Genomic DNA, 17,264 nt, shown 5'->3' with positions numbered 1-17,264 from the left:
AGCAGTTCATTTCCACAAACCGTATGCTGATGTTTTTCGAGGGCAGGCTCAGGCACAAGCACCTCTGCTACCCTTCAGCTGCGTATAGCTTTGGCAAAACTCAAGTCGCTCACAGGCCACGTCCACATTTTGCTCCAGTTTGCCCGCGCCGGACGACTCACATTTTGTCAACAAACTACATTCATCAGTTCGAAGTGCGTTAAACAATAAAGGTACCTCCCAGCAGTTGTAGGAATAGAACAAAAGAAACATAGATCTAGTCTTCAAGTTTGATAACACAAGATCACAAAACATAGGTCTAGTACAACAAATATACATATATATTAGCTCTAAGTTTGATCACCTAATGAGTCATCTTCACCCCATCACCAAGTTATCGAGCTTGTCCCTCACAAGCAGCGACCAAGCAATAAGAACAACCACCTTATGTCCGCCAAGAACACATTCTCCCTTGCTTACTTGGCAATGCTGAGCAGGGATATCAAGCTGGGCCTCGTTAGCGACAAGACGAGACTTTGTATATTCTTTTATGGTAATCTTCAGTGATCCTTCCAATTCCACGGTGACCACATTCCTTGAAAGAGAGATATAGCCATCCAGTCCATCTTCAAGAAATTTTTCATCACAATCAATCAACACAACTTGCCGACATGCATCAGCATTGACACCTTCAGTATATGATGAACATGAAACTTGACCTCCAAATTCAAAAGATGACTCCCCTCCAACAAGACGAATGGACAAGATAGTGGCCTGGACTGCACTATAAACAGTCTGGAGTCTTAACTCTGCTGAACACAGGCAGCTAAAGAAAACAGCACTGTCAGCACTAGCGAAACTGTGGTGGTTAGCAGAACTCATCAAGGCTTTATCTTGGCACTCTGTTCCATCTTTTATCCTTAGTTCAACTTCAAAGTCGACAGGATACTCAGCCAGAATAGCACGAGAAGGCCCAGTCAAGTGCAAAAAAGGATCCTGCAGACAACATCATCATCATTATCATTACTAACGCTTAGTTGAAACCGACAAACATCTAATATGAGATAGTATGGGAACTTTGCTCAGGAACAAACTCAATGACCTTTCTGTCCCTGATAAAAGGAACATAAAGCTCCTGTTTTCATGGTCATTGTTGTTGCATGTGCTGAATACGAAGAGCTAAAAAACAGAGATACTTTGTTCAGAGAGGGTTTGATTTGTTGGCTGCAGAACTTAGTTTCGAGAGGTGCTATCTTTTGTTTGAAATGCTTAAGAATGAGCATGGTATTCCCTTCCTAAGAGTTCTATGTACTGAGACAGACAGAGCACCAGGAATTCATGGTCACAACTCACAATGATTGTTTGAATGTTCCTCTTGCTGCTGACCACACTACAATTGATTATATCTCTTAATGAGAACTGATTCATCTTCCATGGTTATTAGAAGGTAGAAAATGGGAGACTGGTAGACACATTGGCATAGTATTGGTTGGACCAGATAGTTCCCTGAAACATTTGCTCGACACCGAGCCACTCAACTTCCTAAAATGTTTTTCTTGCTTAAACTATATCAAGGGTGCAAGTGTCAGAACCCAGAAGCCTGTGATATTGCTGTTAATGAGATACACATCAAACTATTGCAATCAACTTTGACAATGCAACTATATCAACAAGAGGGAATACTGGAAGGTGCAGTACTGAAGATGCTTGTGTTGATCCAGAATAGATCTCGACTTTGGCCATAAGAAGAAACTATTTTTTCATATAACATTATCTTGTACTCCTTCCTCCCACAATGTAAGACACTTATATTGTGGGACAGAGGGAATACTAATTACCACTAGATGTCCCTCATAGAGCGAGTTTCTTATCTGCTGCACTACTCGACTAATGCTGATGAGCTTAATTCGATTTCCTTGATGTGTAATTACACGCTGATAGGAACAAACTTTCCTTCGATCAAATTATTTTCATCCAAGAGTAACAATAATCAAAGCTATGCTTATCTAGGAACCAGCAGAGCTATATGGACTGCCATAGTAATTTTCTATGTTTGCTAATCGGCATGTTTAATACACAAGATCACATGCAAGAGGAAGAAAAAATGTTGTATACATACCTTTTCAGTGAGTACTTGGCAGTTAGCCCGGGAGCGAGAGAAGAGGAGGTTGCGGTTACCATCCACAACGTCTCGAGCAGCAACCACGCCATACACATAGAGTGGCCACTTCAAGCAGTCATTTAGGTCAGAGATCTCGAAGGAGTAAATCTGCAAGGCCTTGGTGGCGAAGCCGGTGTATGGGATGATAGCAGGTGCAAACGGGGTAAAGTACATAGGAGACAGTGTGGCTGCAACATCAATGTGTGTGTAGTGTTATATAATGTAGAAACTACTAAACCAAGGGAAGTACGATATTTTACCGTACAAGAAGAAAAGCAGCAAGTTATGATTACATTGACTGAGAACTGCATATTAAGGAAGAAAAAGGAAGCAAAAGCAGGAAAGGCATAGGAGCAGACAGGTGCTACACTCACCGACATCAAAGCCAAATGTCCACTTGGGAAACTGTGCACTAGTGTGTATTTGTGTATGTATATACTATACTACTCCCTCGTCCCACAATATAAGACATTTTTGCAAGCTACATTATGGGACAGAGGGAGTAGCTTACTAACCAAATACTCCCTCCGTCCGAAAATACTTGTCGAAGGAATGGATGTATCTAGACATATATCAGTTTTAGATATATCCATTTTTATTCATTTCTCCGACAAGTATTTTGGGACGGAGGGAGTACCATGTTTGAATGGTACGGTTTACATATGATCAATCAATACCCTTGCTACTTACTTGTCTCGATGGTAAATGGGTCAGAGAATCAATTGACCAGTTCCTAACTCAGACAGAGACAGGCATTGCATTAGTACACTGAATTTGAATTATAGGAATATGGTGTGGATTTCTCTAATTTCCCCAGAGTTAAAAGACTTCTATCAGAATTGGAATTTTGGAACCACTTGTTGAGGTTTCAAAAATTCTCTGAAATTGGTATCGCGGAGGCTGCGTTTTCCTACAAGATAAATAATTACTGGTGAGATAAGCAGCACTTACTTATATCGTTGAAGCCGCCAGACCTTAATACTGGGCTGCCCCAAATGGATTCCCAGCTTTCGCGGCGCTCGCTGTAAGCAGCAATTGCAGCATCCGCAGAAGATTTGCCTGAATTGGGCGACCCTTGCCTCGCAATGATCCTGGACATCTCCGCACATCTTTCCGACAGGAGACACAGTAGCCTGGCCGTCTCCAGGGAGATTGGAGCAGCGAGGTCCCTCAGGGACTGGATCCGGTAGCCCAGCTTGTGCGCCTCGTGCAGGAGCAGATCGAGGGCCTCCTCGTGACGAGGAACGAGGTAGGGCAAACTCACCACGGGCAGGCTCGCGATCTTCTGGCCGGACAACTGCTCCTTCAGCTGAGGTAATTCGCGAGACAGTGATCTTGGAGCAGTATGCTCCTTCAGATACTCCTTCCTCCCAGCGATCGTCTCCAGGCCGCGGGAGGCGACCTCGCTCCTCAGGAACTCGGTCTCCCACCTCAGGGTCTCACGGTAGCGACGAAGAGAGTCTACCAAGTCTCTTTTCGACTCCAGATCCATCTTCGTCTCTTGTCCCCGACACCTTTGATCTCTGTTTTCGCCGCCGATTTGCCGCTGCCGCCGGGTTCCGCTTCCTTTTTCTTTGTTGTGAATGGATGACCTAGCTTTTCTTGGGGTTCTTCTTCCAATCACTAATTAACAAGAACCCCTTTTAAAAAAAAAACAAGAACCCCTTCTAAATGTCACTCCCAAATGGCAACTTAGGAGTTTTCCACTTTTTTCGTACATTTATTTTTTCAAACGTTTTATCCCTTATAATTGTGCGTCCACATCCTGAAGCGTTTTTATAGTTGGAATCCTTGCGTCGAGATCTTCGAAACTATCCCATGTTAATAGGTTCTAACCATTTTTTTCTCACAAAAAAAAGCAGTAGCCGGAAACATGATTATTTTTATTTACTTTTTTTTCTTTTTGGGGAAGCACGACTGTGATTCTTGCGGAAGCCAATTTGTGCTCTTCGAGAAGAAAATTTGTGCCTCTCATGAAAAACGAAAACATGTTATTTTGTTGTGCCTCTTGCAGAAGCAAACTTGTACATATACAAAAGCAAACTTGTGCCTCGCATGGAAGCAAAATAAACATGTTTTCTTCTCTTTTTTCAAAAGGCACAGTTGTGACTCTTGCGGAAGCAACCCTTTGCCTCCACAAGGAGCAAACTTGTGCCTCTTGTGGACCCAAGAAAACACTTTTTTTTCCCTTTCTGAGATGCGTGACTCTGTCTATGTCTCGTTTCACACGAGACAGAGGGAGCGTCGCTGAAGGGAGGCACCAGTTCGGCCGGCCCAGGGGCGTGGGAGCCACATCTTCATTTTCTGTTTTTCACGTTTTTTGTTCTTGTTTTTATTTATTTTTTATACTTTTGTTTATACTTCCCAATATTTTCAATAAATATATTACAAAAATCACTCTACATAAAAAATGAAATGTTGACCAAACATTTTAAAATGTTAAATTTCTTTAGATAGAATGTTTATCATGTATAAAAAATGTGTACGAAAAATAAAATATGTATGAAAAAATTTGATCATGTATTTAAAAAATGTTGAACCAATACTTTTGAAAATATTAATCCAGAATTTAAAAAATTTAATTGCGTATGGAAAAATTGTTGACGATGTATTAAAAAATGATGAATTTTTTATCTTGTATATAAAAAATTTGAGCAAGCATTAGAAAAAATGTTGAATAAGTTATTTAAATATATTAATCAAGCATTAAAAATTGTTACATGTGTATACAACCCGTGTATTAAAAATGATGAAAACATTTGATCATCTATATAAAATGTTAATCAAGCATTTGAAAAAATATTGAACAAGTATTTGAAAATGTTAATCGAGCATTTGAAAAAAGTTAAATGTGTATAGAAAAAATATTAATCTTGTACCTGAAAATCTTAATAAGAACTTTAAATTTTTTAAAAGTGTTTATAGAAATAATGTTGACCATGTAGTCAAAAAATGTTAATCTTGTATTTGGAAAATGTTAATCAAGCATCTGAAAATGTTGAAAAGGTGTATAGGAAAATAATGTTGCTCATGTATTAAAAAAGTTAAATTTGATTTCGACAAATGTTAAACATGTATTTGGAAAATGTTTTTGACATATATGGAAAACATAGAGTGAAAACCAAAAGAAATATAAGAAAAAACCAAAGAAAATCAGAAAAAGAGAAGAAACAAGAAAACCAAACAAAAAATAGAAAAGGAAAACAAAAAATTGATGAGAAACAATAAAGAAAGAAACAAACCCGACTAAAAAAGGAAAAGCCTAGTGAAAACCAAGAAATAAATACATAAAAACAACCAAAATAAAGAAAAGAAAAAACAATGAAAAGAGAGAAAAACCTGTGAAAAAACAAACGGAAAACCCTAGAAAAAATAGAGAAGAAATATTGGAAACCTGGCTCGTCTCGACTTAAGTAGTCCTACCCTACTACTTCATCACAAACCTGAGGTAGCCCAGTGGCTAGCAGCGGTTGCAATCAACCAGGAGACCAGGGTTTGAATCTCCCCGCGCACTCCCTTTTCTATGTTCGAACAAAATGTTTTTATATGTTCTTAAGTTAAAATACACGTGCCATTTGCGAGCATCCAGAATAAGTAGTGAATTACGGCTCTATTGTGTTGTAATTGGTGCACTGATTTTTGCAGTGTTGATGTTTTTTTTTGGTTGGTACAATTATCACAAAGCCGCTCTCACATTGGCTTGGTTCCAATATGTAGAATCCATGTTGAATCACCACTTGGTGGGATTATTAGGACTTCTGTTCTCTTTCTTGGGTGATTTCTTGATGTTAGGTGGATCCGAAAGAGATACCACTTCCTCAGAAATGTCTCTTGAATTGGGGCCTTTGGGCTCGACTTTATCCTAGTTTTGCCAAAGGAGCAATCCCTTTTTTTACTTTGAATTGATCCAAATGCACATAATGCCTAACTTTTCACAGGAGACTAGATCTAGTAACTTGTGGTCTCTAGCCATCGTCGGGTTCCTCTTATTTTTTCTTTGTTGTGAATGACCTAGCTTGTGATTTCAACAAAGTGGTAGGTCGGGTTGGGATGGATATGATGTCCCACCCAAGCAAAGCTCAGTCGGGCCCGGTCGGAGGGGCTGGCCTAACAAGAGTGACTCTCCACCTCGCCGGTCCGTCCTAGAACCTCCGTGCTAGTTTTTATTTGCCTCAAAAACAAAGAAAGCACTCATTACGGAGAACCCCTTTAGTGATTGGATCCAGTGACGATGTCGCTTGAGCGATGCTCCCTTCTTGAAGGCGTTGCTGTTGAAGAACCTTATTGTCTATTGTCTTTGTGTAGCCATGAGATGTGCGAATACGGTCATAGTTGTAGTTTGTCAGCCGCAGGTTTGATCGCTTCGGTTTTTCTTTTCTCGCTTAGGCATAGCTAACTTTGGTCATATATGACTTTGCTATTTGCCGGCGTTTTGTGTGTGTGTGTGTGTGTGTGTGTGTGTGTGTGTGTGTGTGTGTGTGTGTGTGTTTGTAGTGGCTATGTGCATCCTAGCTATGCAGAGGCCAGGTCTGTGATCATTGTGTTTCTATCCACTTGATGCTTCATTTTGAGTCAATAAAATTCACCCTTTATTGAAAAAAATTACGGAGAACCCCTTGTAAATGTCACTCCCACCCTCTCAGGGGCTGACAAATGGTAGCCTAGGAGTTTTCACTTTTTTCATAGATTTGTTTTTGAAAACATTTAATCTCTTATAACCGTGTGTCCAATTCATGAACCGTTTCCACTGTTCGATTCCTCGTGTTGAGATATTCGAAACTAGATCCCATGTTAATAGGTTTTGATGAATTTTTTCTTCCAAAAAGGCCAGCAAAAGATAGAAAAACCTATAGCCAAAAACATGATTTTTTTTAACTTTTCCTTTTCCGAGAAGAAAATATGTGCCTCTCGTGAAAAAAGAAAACATTTTATTTTCATGTGCCTCTCGTGGAAGCAGACTTGTGCCTACAAGAAGCAAACTTGAGCCTCTCGTATAAGCAGAAAAAATATTTTCCTTTTTCCAAAAGGCAGAATGCCTCTCGCAGAAGCAAACATGTGCCTCCATAAGAAGCAAACTGTGTGCCTCTCGTGGAAGCAAAAAAAAGTGTCTTCCTTTTCGGGAGGCACAACTCTGCCTCTCGTGGAAGAAAAATCAGTGCCTCCACAACAAGCAAATGCATGCCTCTCGTGAAAGAAAAAATATTTTTTCTTAGGTAGAGATGTGCCTCTCGCGAAAGTTCCACTGATAATACATGAAGAATATTGGATGAATTGAATGAAGTAATCCATCAACACAAACATGTTCATTGAGAATTGATAATGAATGAAAACTTCTATGGAAACAATGGCACCAAGTTATATATGAAGGTTTGTTCCATGGATAATGCAATAAGAAGGTTGAATGAATTCAGAATGAATGTCATCCACATAGTTGTGCATCAAGTTTGAGTCAAATGGTTGAATCAAACATGATCAATAGTTATTCCATGTGGTAAACAAGATATGATCAAAATGGAATACATTAAGTGATTGAAGAATCTCAGATGTTGTCATGCTTAGGATAATGAGTTGATCCAGGTTCAGGTTTGGAATGAACACCATCAATATCAGTTCCAAATCTGGAATGAATGCCATCGACAACAATTTAGTTTTTGGAAGACGCAAACCACATACAACCTTAGATTGAAATGATTTAATAATAAAAACCATTCAGCTCGACGAGACGAAGACATTCATGTTGAAAACTTTTCAATCCGAACAAATCTTGGGGTCCGAATAACTCACGCAATGTATCAGACATCAATGTCTAGGTGTGGTGTTGGGCAAAACTTTTCTCGTCGTTGTCATCTTAGACTGTTGGGGCTGCAGATTTTGCATACGACCTCAGATTGAGATGATTCAAAAAGGAAAATCGTTTTCCTTGATGCAAGGAAGAAAAGTCATGTTGAATACTTGTTCATTTGAAGTTGTCTTTGGTTAGTTATCATGATAAAAAGAAATGGCCCTCCAGATATCATGTTTTGATCATGGAGTAAAGATAAAGGTTGACCGAGATAAAGTTTGAAGATCAAATTCTAAATGGTAAACACACAAGCGCAACTAATATACCACAGGGGATCTTGTGGTATGGTAAAAAATTGTCAAACATGCTTTTGTGTACTAACCCATGATATGTGCTTGTCCATGTCTATGAGGGTTAGGTCATTCTCATGAGCTTGCATCAAGAGAAATATTCCAAGTGCCCATGAGAGGATTGTTGGGGAACGTTGCAGAAAATTAAAATTTTTCCTACGGTTTCACCAAGATCCATCTATGAGTTCATCTAACCAACGAGTCTAGGGAGAGAGTTTGCATCTACATACCACTTGTAGATCGCGTGCGGAAGCTTGCAAGGTGATGATGTAGTCGTACTCGACGTGATCCAAATCACCGATGACCAGCGCCGAACGGACGGCACCTCCGCGTTCAACACACGTACGGGACGGGAGACGTCTCCTCCTTCTTGATCCAGCAAGGGGGAAGGAGAGGTTGATGAAGATCCAGCAGCACGACGGCGTGGTGGTGGATGCAGGGCGTCACAGCAGCAGGGCTTCGCCGAGACTACGAGGGAGAGACGTAACGGGGGGAGGTGGAGGCGCCAGGGGCTGGTGTGTGAAGTCCCTCCTCTCCCCCACTATATATAGGGGTGCCAAGGGGGGGGCGCCGGCCCTAGTAGATGAGATCTACTAGGGGGGCGGCGGCCTAGGGGAGGTTTCCCTCCCCCCCAAGGCACCTAGGGGTGCCTTCCACCACTAGGACTCCTCCTAGGGGGAAACCCTAGGCGCATGGGCCTATAGGGGCTGGTGCCCTTGGCCCATGATGGCCAAGGCGCACCCCCTACAGCCCATGTGGCCCCCCGGGACAGGTGGCCCCACCCGGTGGACCCCCGGGACCCTTCCGGTGGTCCCGGTACAATACCGATAACCCCGAAACTTGTCCCGATGCCCGAAATAGCACTTCCTATATATAATTCTTTACCTCCGGACTATTCCGGAACTCCTCGTGACGTTCGGGATCTCATCCAGGACTCCGAACAACATTCGGGTTTCTGCATATACATATCTTCATAACCCTAGCGTCACCGAACCTTAAGTGTGTAGACCCTACGGGTTCGGGAGACATGCAGACATGACCGAGACGCTCTCAGTCAATAACCATCAGCGGGATCTGGATACCCATGATGGCTCCCACATGCTCCTCGATGTTGTCATCGGATGAACCACTATGTCGAGGATTCGATCAAACCCTGTATGCAATTCCCTTTATCAATCGGTACGTTACTTGCCCGAGACTCGATCGTCGGTATCCCAATACCTTGTTCAGTCTCGTTACCGGCAAGTCACTTTACTCGTACCGTAATGCATGATCCCGTGTCCAACACCTTGGTCACATTGAGCTCAATATGATGATGCATTACCGAGTGGGCCCAGAGATACCTCTCCGTCATACGGAGTGACAAATCCCAGTCTCGATCCGTGTCAACCCAACAGCTACTTTCGGAGATACCTGTAATGTACCTTTATAGTCACCCAGTTACGTTGTGACGTTTGGTACACCCAAGGCATTCTTACGGTATCCGGGAGTTACACGATCTCATGGTCGAAGGAAGAGATACTTGACACTTGCAAAGCTCTAGCAAAACGAACTACACGATCTTTTATGCTATGCTTAGGATTGGGTCTTGTCCATCACATCATTCTCCTAATAATGTGATCCCGTTATCAATGACATCCAATGTCCATAGTCAGGAAACCATGACTATCTGTTGATCACAACGAGCTGGTCAACTAGAGGCTTACCAGGGACATTGTGTGGTCTAAGTATTCACACGTGTATTACGATTTCCGGATAATACAGTTATAGCATGAATAAAAGACAATTATCATGAACAATGAAATATAATAATACTTTTATTATTGCCTCTAGGGCATATTTCCAACAGTCTCCCACTTGCACTAGAGTCACCAATCTAGTTACATTGTGATGAATCGAACACCCATAGAGTTCTGGTGTTGATCATGTTTTGCACGCGAGAGAGGTTTAGTCAGCGGATCTGCGACATTCAGATCCGTGTGCACTTTGCAAATCTCTATGTCTCCATCTTGAACATTTTCACGGATGGAGTTGAAACGACGCTTGATGTGCCTGGTCTTCTTGTGAAACCTGGGCTCCTTTGCGAGGGCAATAGCTCCAGTGTTGTCACAGAAGAGTTTGATTGGCCCCGACGCATTGGGTATGACTCCTAGGTCGGTGATGAACTCCTTCACCCAAATCGCTTCATGTGCTGCCTCCGAGGCTGCCATGTACTCCGCTTCACACGTAGATCCCGCCACGATGCTCTGCTTGCAGCTGCACCACCTTACTGCTCCACCATTCAACATATACACGTATCCGGTTTGTGACTTAGAGTCATCCAGATCTGAGTCGAAGCTAGCATCGACGTAACCCTTTACGACGAGCTCTTCGTCTCCTCCATAAATGAGAAACATGTCCTTTGTCCTTTTCAGGTACTTCAGGATATTCTTGACCGCTGTCCAGTGTTCCTTGCCGGGATTACTTTGGTATCTTGCTACCAAACTTACGGCAAGGTTTACATCGGGTCTGGTACACAGCATGGCATACATAATAGATCCTATGGCTGAAGCATAGGGGATGACACTCATCTCTTCTTTATCTTTTGCCGTGGTCGGTGACTGAGCTGAGCTCAGTCTCATACCTTGTAACATAGGCAAGAACCCCTTCTTGGACTGATCCATTCTGAATCTCTTCAAAATCTTATCAAGGTATGTGCTTTGTGAAAGACCTATGAGGCGTCTCGATCTATCTCTATAGATCTTGATGCCTAATATATAAGCAGCTTCTCCAAGGTCCTTGATTGAAAAACACTTATTCAAGTAGGCCTTAATGCTATCCAGAAATTCTATATTATTTCCCATCAGGAGTATGTCATCTACATATAATATGAGAAATGCTACAGAGCTCCCACTCACTTTCTTGTAAACGCAGGCTTCTCCATAAGTCTGCATAAACCCAAACGCTTTGATCATCTCATCAAAGTGAATGTTCCAACTCCGAGATGCTTGCACCAGTCCATAAATGGATCGCTGGAGCTTGCATACTTTGTTAGCGTTCCGAGGATTGACAAAACCTTCCGGCTGCATCATATACAGTTCTTCCTTAAGATGCCCGTTAAGGAATGCTGTTTTGACGTCCATCTGCCATATCTCATAATCATAGTATGCGGCAATTGCTAACATGATTCGGACGGACTTTAGCTTCGCTACGGGAGAGAATGTCTCGTCGTAGTCAATCCCTTGAACCTGTCGATAACCCTTAGCGACAAGTCGAGCTTTATAGATGGTAACATTACCATCCGCGTCCGTCTTCTTCTTAAAGATCCATTTGTTTTCTATCGCTCGCCGATCATCGGGCAAGTCTGTCAAAGTCCATACTTTGTTTTCATACATGGATTCTATCTCGGATTTCATGGCTTCAAGCCATTTGTTGGAATCCGGGCCCGCCATTGCTTCTTCATAGTTCGAAGGTTCATTGTTGTCTAACAACATGATTTCCAGGACAGGGTTGTCGTACCATTCTGGTGCGGAACGTGTCCTTGTGGACCTACGAAGTTCAGCAGTAACTTGATACGAAGTACCTTGATCATTATCATGGTTTTCCTCTTCAGTTGGTGTGGGCATCACAGGAACGGTTTCCTGTGCTGCGTCACTATCCCGCTCAAGAGGTAGTACTTCATCGAGTTCTACTTTCCTCCCACTTACTTCTTTCGAGAGAAACTCTTTTTCCAGAAAGCATCCGTTCTTGGCAACAAAGATCTTGCCTTCGGATCTTAAGTAGAAGGTATACCCTACAATTTCCTTAGGGCATCCTATGAATACGCATTTTTCCGACTTGGGTTCGAGCTTTTCAGGTTGAAGTTTCTTGACATAAGCTTCGCATCCCCAAACTTTTAGAAACGACAGCTTAGGTTTCTTTCCAAACCATAATTCATACGGTGTCGTCTCAACGGATTTAGACGGTGCCCTATTTAAAGTGAATGTAGCTGTCTCTAGAGCGTATCCCCAAAATGATAGCGGTAAATCGGTAAGAGACATCATAGACCGCACCATATCCAATAGAGTGCGATTACGACGTTCGGACACACCGTTTCACTGAGGTGTTCCAGGCGGCGTGAGCTGTGAAACGATTCCACATTTCTTTAAGTGTGTACCAAATTCGTGACTTAAGTATTCTCCTCCACGATCTGATCGTAAGAATTTTATTTTTCGGTCACGTTGATTCTCCACCTCATTCTGAAATTCCTTGAACTTTTCAAAGGTCTCAGACTTGTGTTTCATTAAGTAGACATACCCATATCTACTCAAGTCATCTGTGAGAGTGAGAACATAACGATATCCTCCGCGAGCCTCAACGCTCATTGGACCGCACACATCGGTATGTATGATTTCCAACAAGTTGGTTGCTCGCTCTATTGTTCCGGAGAACGGAGTCTTGGTCATTTTGCCCAAGAGGCATGGTTCGCACGTGTCAAATGATTCATAATCAAGAGACTCTAAAAGTCCATCGGCATGGAGCTTCTTCATGCGCTTGACACCAATGTGACCAAGGCGGCAGTGCCACAAGTATGTGGGACTATCGTTATCAACTTTAAATCTTTTGGCATCTACACTATGAACATGTGTAATATTACGCTCGAGATTCATTAAGAATAAACCATTGACCATCGGAGCATGACCATAAAACATATCTCTCATATAAATCAAACAACCATTATTCTCAGACTTAAATGAGTAGCCATCTCGTATTAAACGAGATCCAGATACAATGTTCATGCTCAAACTTGGCACTAAATAACAATTATTAAGGTTCAAAACTAATCCCGTAGGTAAATGTAGAGGCAGCGTGCCGACGGCGATCACATCGACTCTGGAACCATTCCCGACGCGCATCGTCACCTCGTCCTTCGCCAGTCTCCGTTTATTCCGCAGCTCCTGCTGTGAGTTACAAATATGAGCAACGGCACCGGTATCAAATACCCAGGAGTTACTACGAGTACTGGTAAGGTACACATCAATCACATGTATATCAAATATACCTTTGGTGTTGCCGGCCTTCTTATCCGCTAAGTATTTGGGGTAGTTCCGCTTCCAGTGACCCTTCCCCTTGCAATAAAAACACTCAGTCTCAGGCTTGGGTCCATTTTTTGACTTCTTCCCGGTAACTGGCTTACCAGGCGCGGCAACATCTTTGCCGTCCTTCTTGAAGTTCTTCTTACCCTTGCCCTTCTTGAACTTAGTGGTCTTATTGACCATCAACACTTGATGTTCTTTCTTGATTTCAGCCTTTGCTGACTTCAGCATCGAGAACACTTCAGGAATGGTCTTTTCCATTCCCTGCATGTTGTAGTTCATCACAAAGCTCTTGTAGCTTGGTGGGAGCGACTGGAGGATTCTGTCAATGACCGCCTCATCTGGGAGGTTAATGTTCAGCTGGGTCATACGGTTGTGCAACCCAGACATCTTCAGGATGTGCTCACTGACAGAACTGTTTTCCTCCATCTTACAACTGTAGAACTTGTCGGAGACATCATATCTCTCGACCCGGGCATGAGCTTGGAAAACTAGTTTCAGCTCTTCGAACATCTCATATGCTCCGTGATGCTCAAAACGTTTTTGGAGCCCCGGTTCTAAGCTGTAAAGCATGCCGCACTGAACGAGGGAGTAATCATCAGCGCGAGACTGCCAAGCATTCATAATGTCTTGGTTCTCTGGGACGGGAGCGTCACCTAGCGGTCCTTCTAGGACATATTGTTTCCTGGCAGCTATGAGGATGATCCTCAGGTTCCGGACCCAGTCCGTATAGTTGCTGCCATCATCTTTCAGCTTGGTTTTCTCTAGGAACGCGTTGAAGTTCATGTGGACATTAGCGTTGGCCATTGATCTACAAGACATATTTGCAAAGGTTTTAGACTAAGTTCATGATAATAAAGTTCTAATCAAATTATGAACTCCCACTTAGATTAGACATCCCTTTAGTCATCTAAGTGTTACACGATCCGAGTCGACTAGCCCGTGTCCGATCATCACGTGAGACGGACTAGTCATCGTCGGTGAACATTTTCATGTTGATCGTATCTTCCATACGACTCGTGTTCGACCTTTCGGTCTCCGTGTTCCGAGGCCATGTCTGCACATGCTAGGCTCGTCAAGTTAACCCTAAGTGTTTTCGCTGTGTAAAACTGTCTTACACCCGTTGTATGTGAACGTAAGAATCCATCACACCCGATCATCACGTGGTGCTTAGAAACGACGAACTGTAGCAACGGTGCACAGTTAGGGGAGAACACTTCTTGAAATTTTATAAGGGATCATCTTATTTACTACCGTCGTCCTAAGTAAACAAGATGCATAATACATAATAAACATCACATGCAATTATATAGTTGTGACATTATATGGCCAATATCATATAGCTCCATTGATCTTCATCTTCGGGGCTCCATGATCATCTTGTCACCGGCTTGACACCATGATCTCCATCATCATGATCTCCATCATCGTGTCTTCATGAAGTTGTCACGCCAACGACTACTTCTACTTCTATGACTAACGTTTAGCAATAAAGTAAAGTAGTTTACATGGCGTTATTCAATGACACGCAGGTCATACAAAAAATAATGACAACTCCTATGGCTCCTGCCGGTTGTCATACTCATCGACATGCAAGTCGTGAATCCTATTACAAATAACATGATCTCATACATCACAATTCATCATTCATCACAACTTTTGGCCATATCACATCACATGATCAATCGCTGCAAAAACAAGTTAGACGTCCTCTAATTGTTGTTGCATCTTTTACGTGGCTGCAATTGGGTTCTAGCAAGAACGTTTTCTTACCTACGAATCACCACAACGTGATTTTGTCAACTTCTATTTACCCTTCATAAGGGCCCTGTTTATCGATTCCGCTCCAACTAAGGTGGGAGAGACAGACACCCGCCAGCCACCTTATGCAACTTGTGCATGTCAGTCGGTGGAACCGGTCTCACGTAAGCGTACGTGTAAGGTTGGTCCGGGCCGCTTCATCCCACAATACCGTTGAGCAAGAAAAGACTAGTAGAGGCAAGTAAGATGACAAAATCCACGCCCACAACAAAGTTGTGTTCTACTCATGCAAAGAGAACTACGCATAGACCTAGCTCATGATGCCACTGTTGGGGAACGTTGCAGAAAATTAAAATTTTTCCTACGGTTTCACCAAGATCCATCTATGAGTTCATCTAACCAACGAGTCTAGGGAGAGAGTTTGCATCTACATACCACTTGTAGATCGCGTGCGGAAGCTTGCAAGGTGATGATGTAGTCGTACTCGACGTGATCCAAATCACCGATGACCAGCGCCGAACGGACGGCACCTCCGCGTTCAACACACGTACGGGACGGGAGACGTCTCCTCCTTCTTGATCCAGCAAGGGGGAAGGAGAGGTTGATGAAGATCCAGCAGCACGACGGCGTGGTGGTGGATGCAGGGCGTCACAGCAGCAGGGCTTCGCCGAGACTACGAGGGAGAGACGTAACGGGGGGAGATGGAGGCGCCAGGGGCTGGTGTGTGAAGTCCCTCCTCTCCCCCACTATATATAGGGGTGCCAGGGGGGCGCCGGCCCTAGTAGATGAGATCTACTAGGGGGGCGGCGGCCTAGGGGAGGTTTCCCTCCCCCCCAAGGCACCTAGGGGTGCCTTCCACCACTAGGACTCCTCCTAGGGGGAAACCCTAGGCGCATGGGCCTATAGGGGCTGGTGCCCTTGGCCCATGAAGGCCAAGGCGCACCCCCTACAGCCCATGTGGCCCCCCGGGACAGGTGGCCCCACCCAGTGGACCCCCGGGACCCTTCCGGTGGTCCCGGTACAATACCGATAACCCCGAAACTTGTCCCGATGCCCGAAATAGCACTTCCTATATATAATTCTTTACCTCCGGACCATTCCGGAACTCCTTGTGACGTCCGGGATCTCATCCGGGACTCCGAACAACATTCGGGTTTCTGCATATACATATCTTCATAACCCTAGCGTCACCGAACCTTAAGTGTGTAGACCCTACGGGTTCGGGAGACATGCAGACATGACCGAGACGCTCTCAGTCAATAACCATCAGCGGGATCTGGATACCCATGATGGATCCCACATGCTCCTCGATGTTGTCATCGGATGAACCACTATGTCGAGGATTCGATCAAACCCTGTATGCAATTCCCTTTGTCAATCGGTACGTTACTTGCCCGAGACTCGATCGTCGGTATCCCAATACCTTGTTCAGTCTCGTTACCGGCAAGTCACTTTACTCGTACCGTAATGCATGATCCCGTGTCCAACACCTTGGTCACATTGAGCTCAATATGATGATGCATTACCGAGTGGGCCCAGAGATACCTCTCCGTCATACGGAGTGACAAATCCCAGTCTCGATCCGTGTCAACCCAACAGCTACTTTCGGAGATACCTGTAATGCACCTTTATAGTCACCCAGTTACATTGTGACGTTTGATACACCCAAGGCACTCTTACGGTATCCGGGAGTTACACGATCTCATGGTCAAAGGAAGAGATACTTGACACTTGCAAAGCTCTAGCAAAACGAACTACACGATCTTTTATGCTATGCTTAGGATTGGGTCTTGTCCATCACATCATTCCCCTAATGATGTGATCCCGTTATCAACGACATCCAATGTCCATAGTCAGGAAACCATGACTATCTGTTGATCACAACGAGCTGGTCAACTAGAGGCTTACCAGGGACATAGTGTGGTCTAAGTATTCACACGTGTATTACGATTTCCGGATAATACAGTTATAGCATGAATAAAAGACAATTATCATGAACAATGAAATATAATAATACTTTTATTATTGCCTCTAGGGCATATTTCCAACAAGGATGACATCAAGTGATGATGATCACTTTTGAAAAGGGAAAGTTCAAGATTGGTGTACCAAAGGATTACATGCTTGATGCTTGCGAGTGATCACATGATGGGTATGTGAAGATGGAATACAAAGTT

At 43.4% G+C, this 17,264-nt stretch overlaps 1 protein-coding gene across 1 annotated transcript; it reads right to left on the bottom strand.

The window, feature by feature from the left end:
• Window positions 1-224: 224 nt before the first annotated feature.
• Window positions 225-3,653, bottom strand: LOC119368987. Its single transcript, XM_037634073.1, has 3 exons — window positions 3,092-3,653; window positions 2,099-2,328; window positions 225-975 (listed from the first exon to the last, which is right to left on the bottom strand). Exons 1-3 carry the CDS (start codon window positions 3,630-3,632, stop codon window positions 358-360), a joined length of 1,389 nt encoding a protein of 462 aa, XP_037489970.1. The 5' UTR covers window positions 3,633-3,653; the 3' UTR covers window positions 225-357.
• Between the last annotated feature and the right edge of the window lie 13,611 nt (window positions 3,654-17,264).

This window comes from Triticum dicoccoides, chromosome 2B, assembly GCF_002162155.2.
Source record: "Triticum dicoccoides isolate Atlit2015 ecotype Zavitan chromosome 2B, WEW_v2.0, whole genome shotgun sequence".
NCBI lineage: Eukaryota > Viridiplantae > Streptophyta > Magnoliopsida > Poales > Poaceae > Triticum > Triticum dicoccoides.
Note: the sequence above shows the minus strand (reverse complement) of the source record. Positions and strands in the feature narration are given on the sequence as shown.

Coding starts and splice junctions, on each gene's coding strand:
- LOC119368987 (XM_037634073.1), bottom strand. CDS start 3,632: ATGGATCTGGAGTCGAAAAGAGACTTGGTAGACTCTCTTCGTCGCTAC. Junction 2,329..3,091: donor TGGCGGCTTCAACGATATAA/GTAAGTGCTGCT, acceptor TTGATGTTGCAG/CCACACTGTCTCCTATGTAC. Junction 976..2,098: donor GCCAAGTACTCACTGAAAAG/GTATGTATACAA, acceptor TGTTGTCTGCAG/GATCCTTTTTTGCACTTGAC.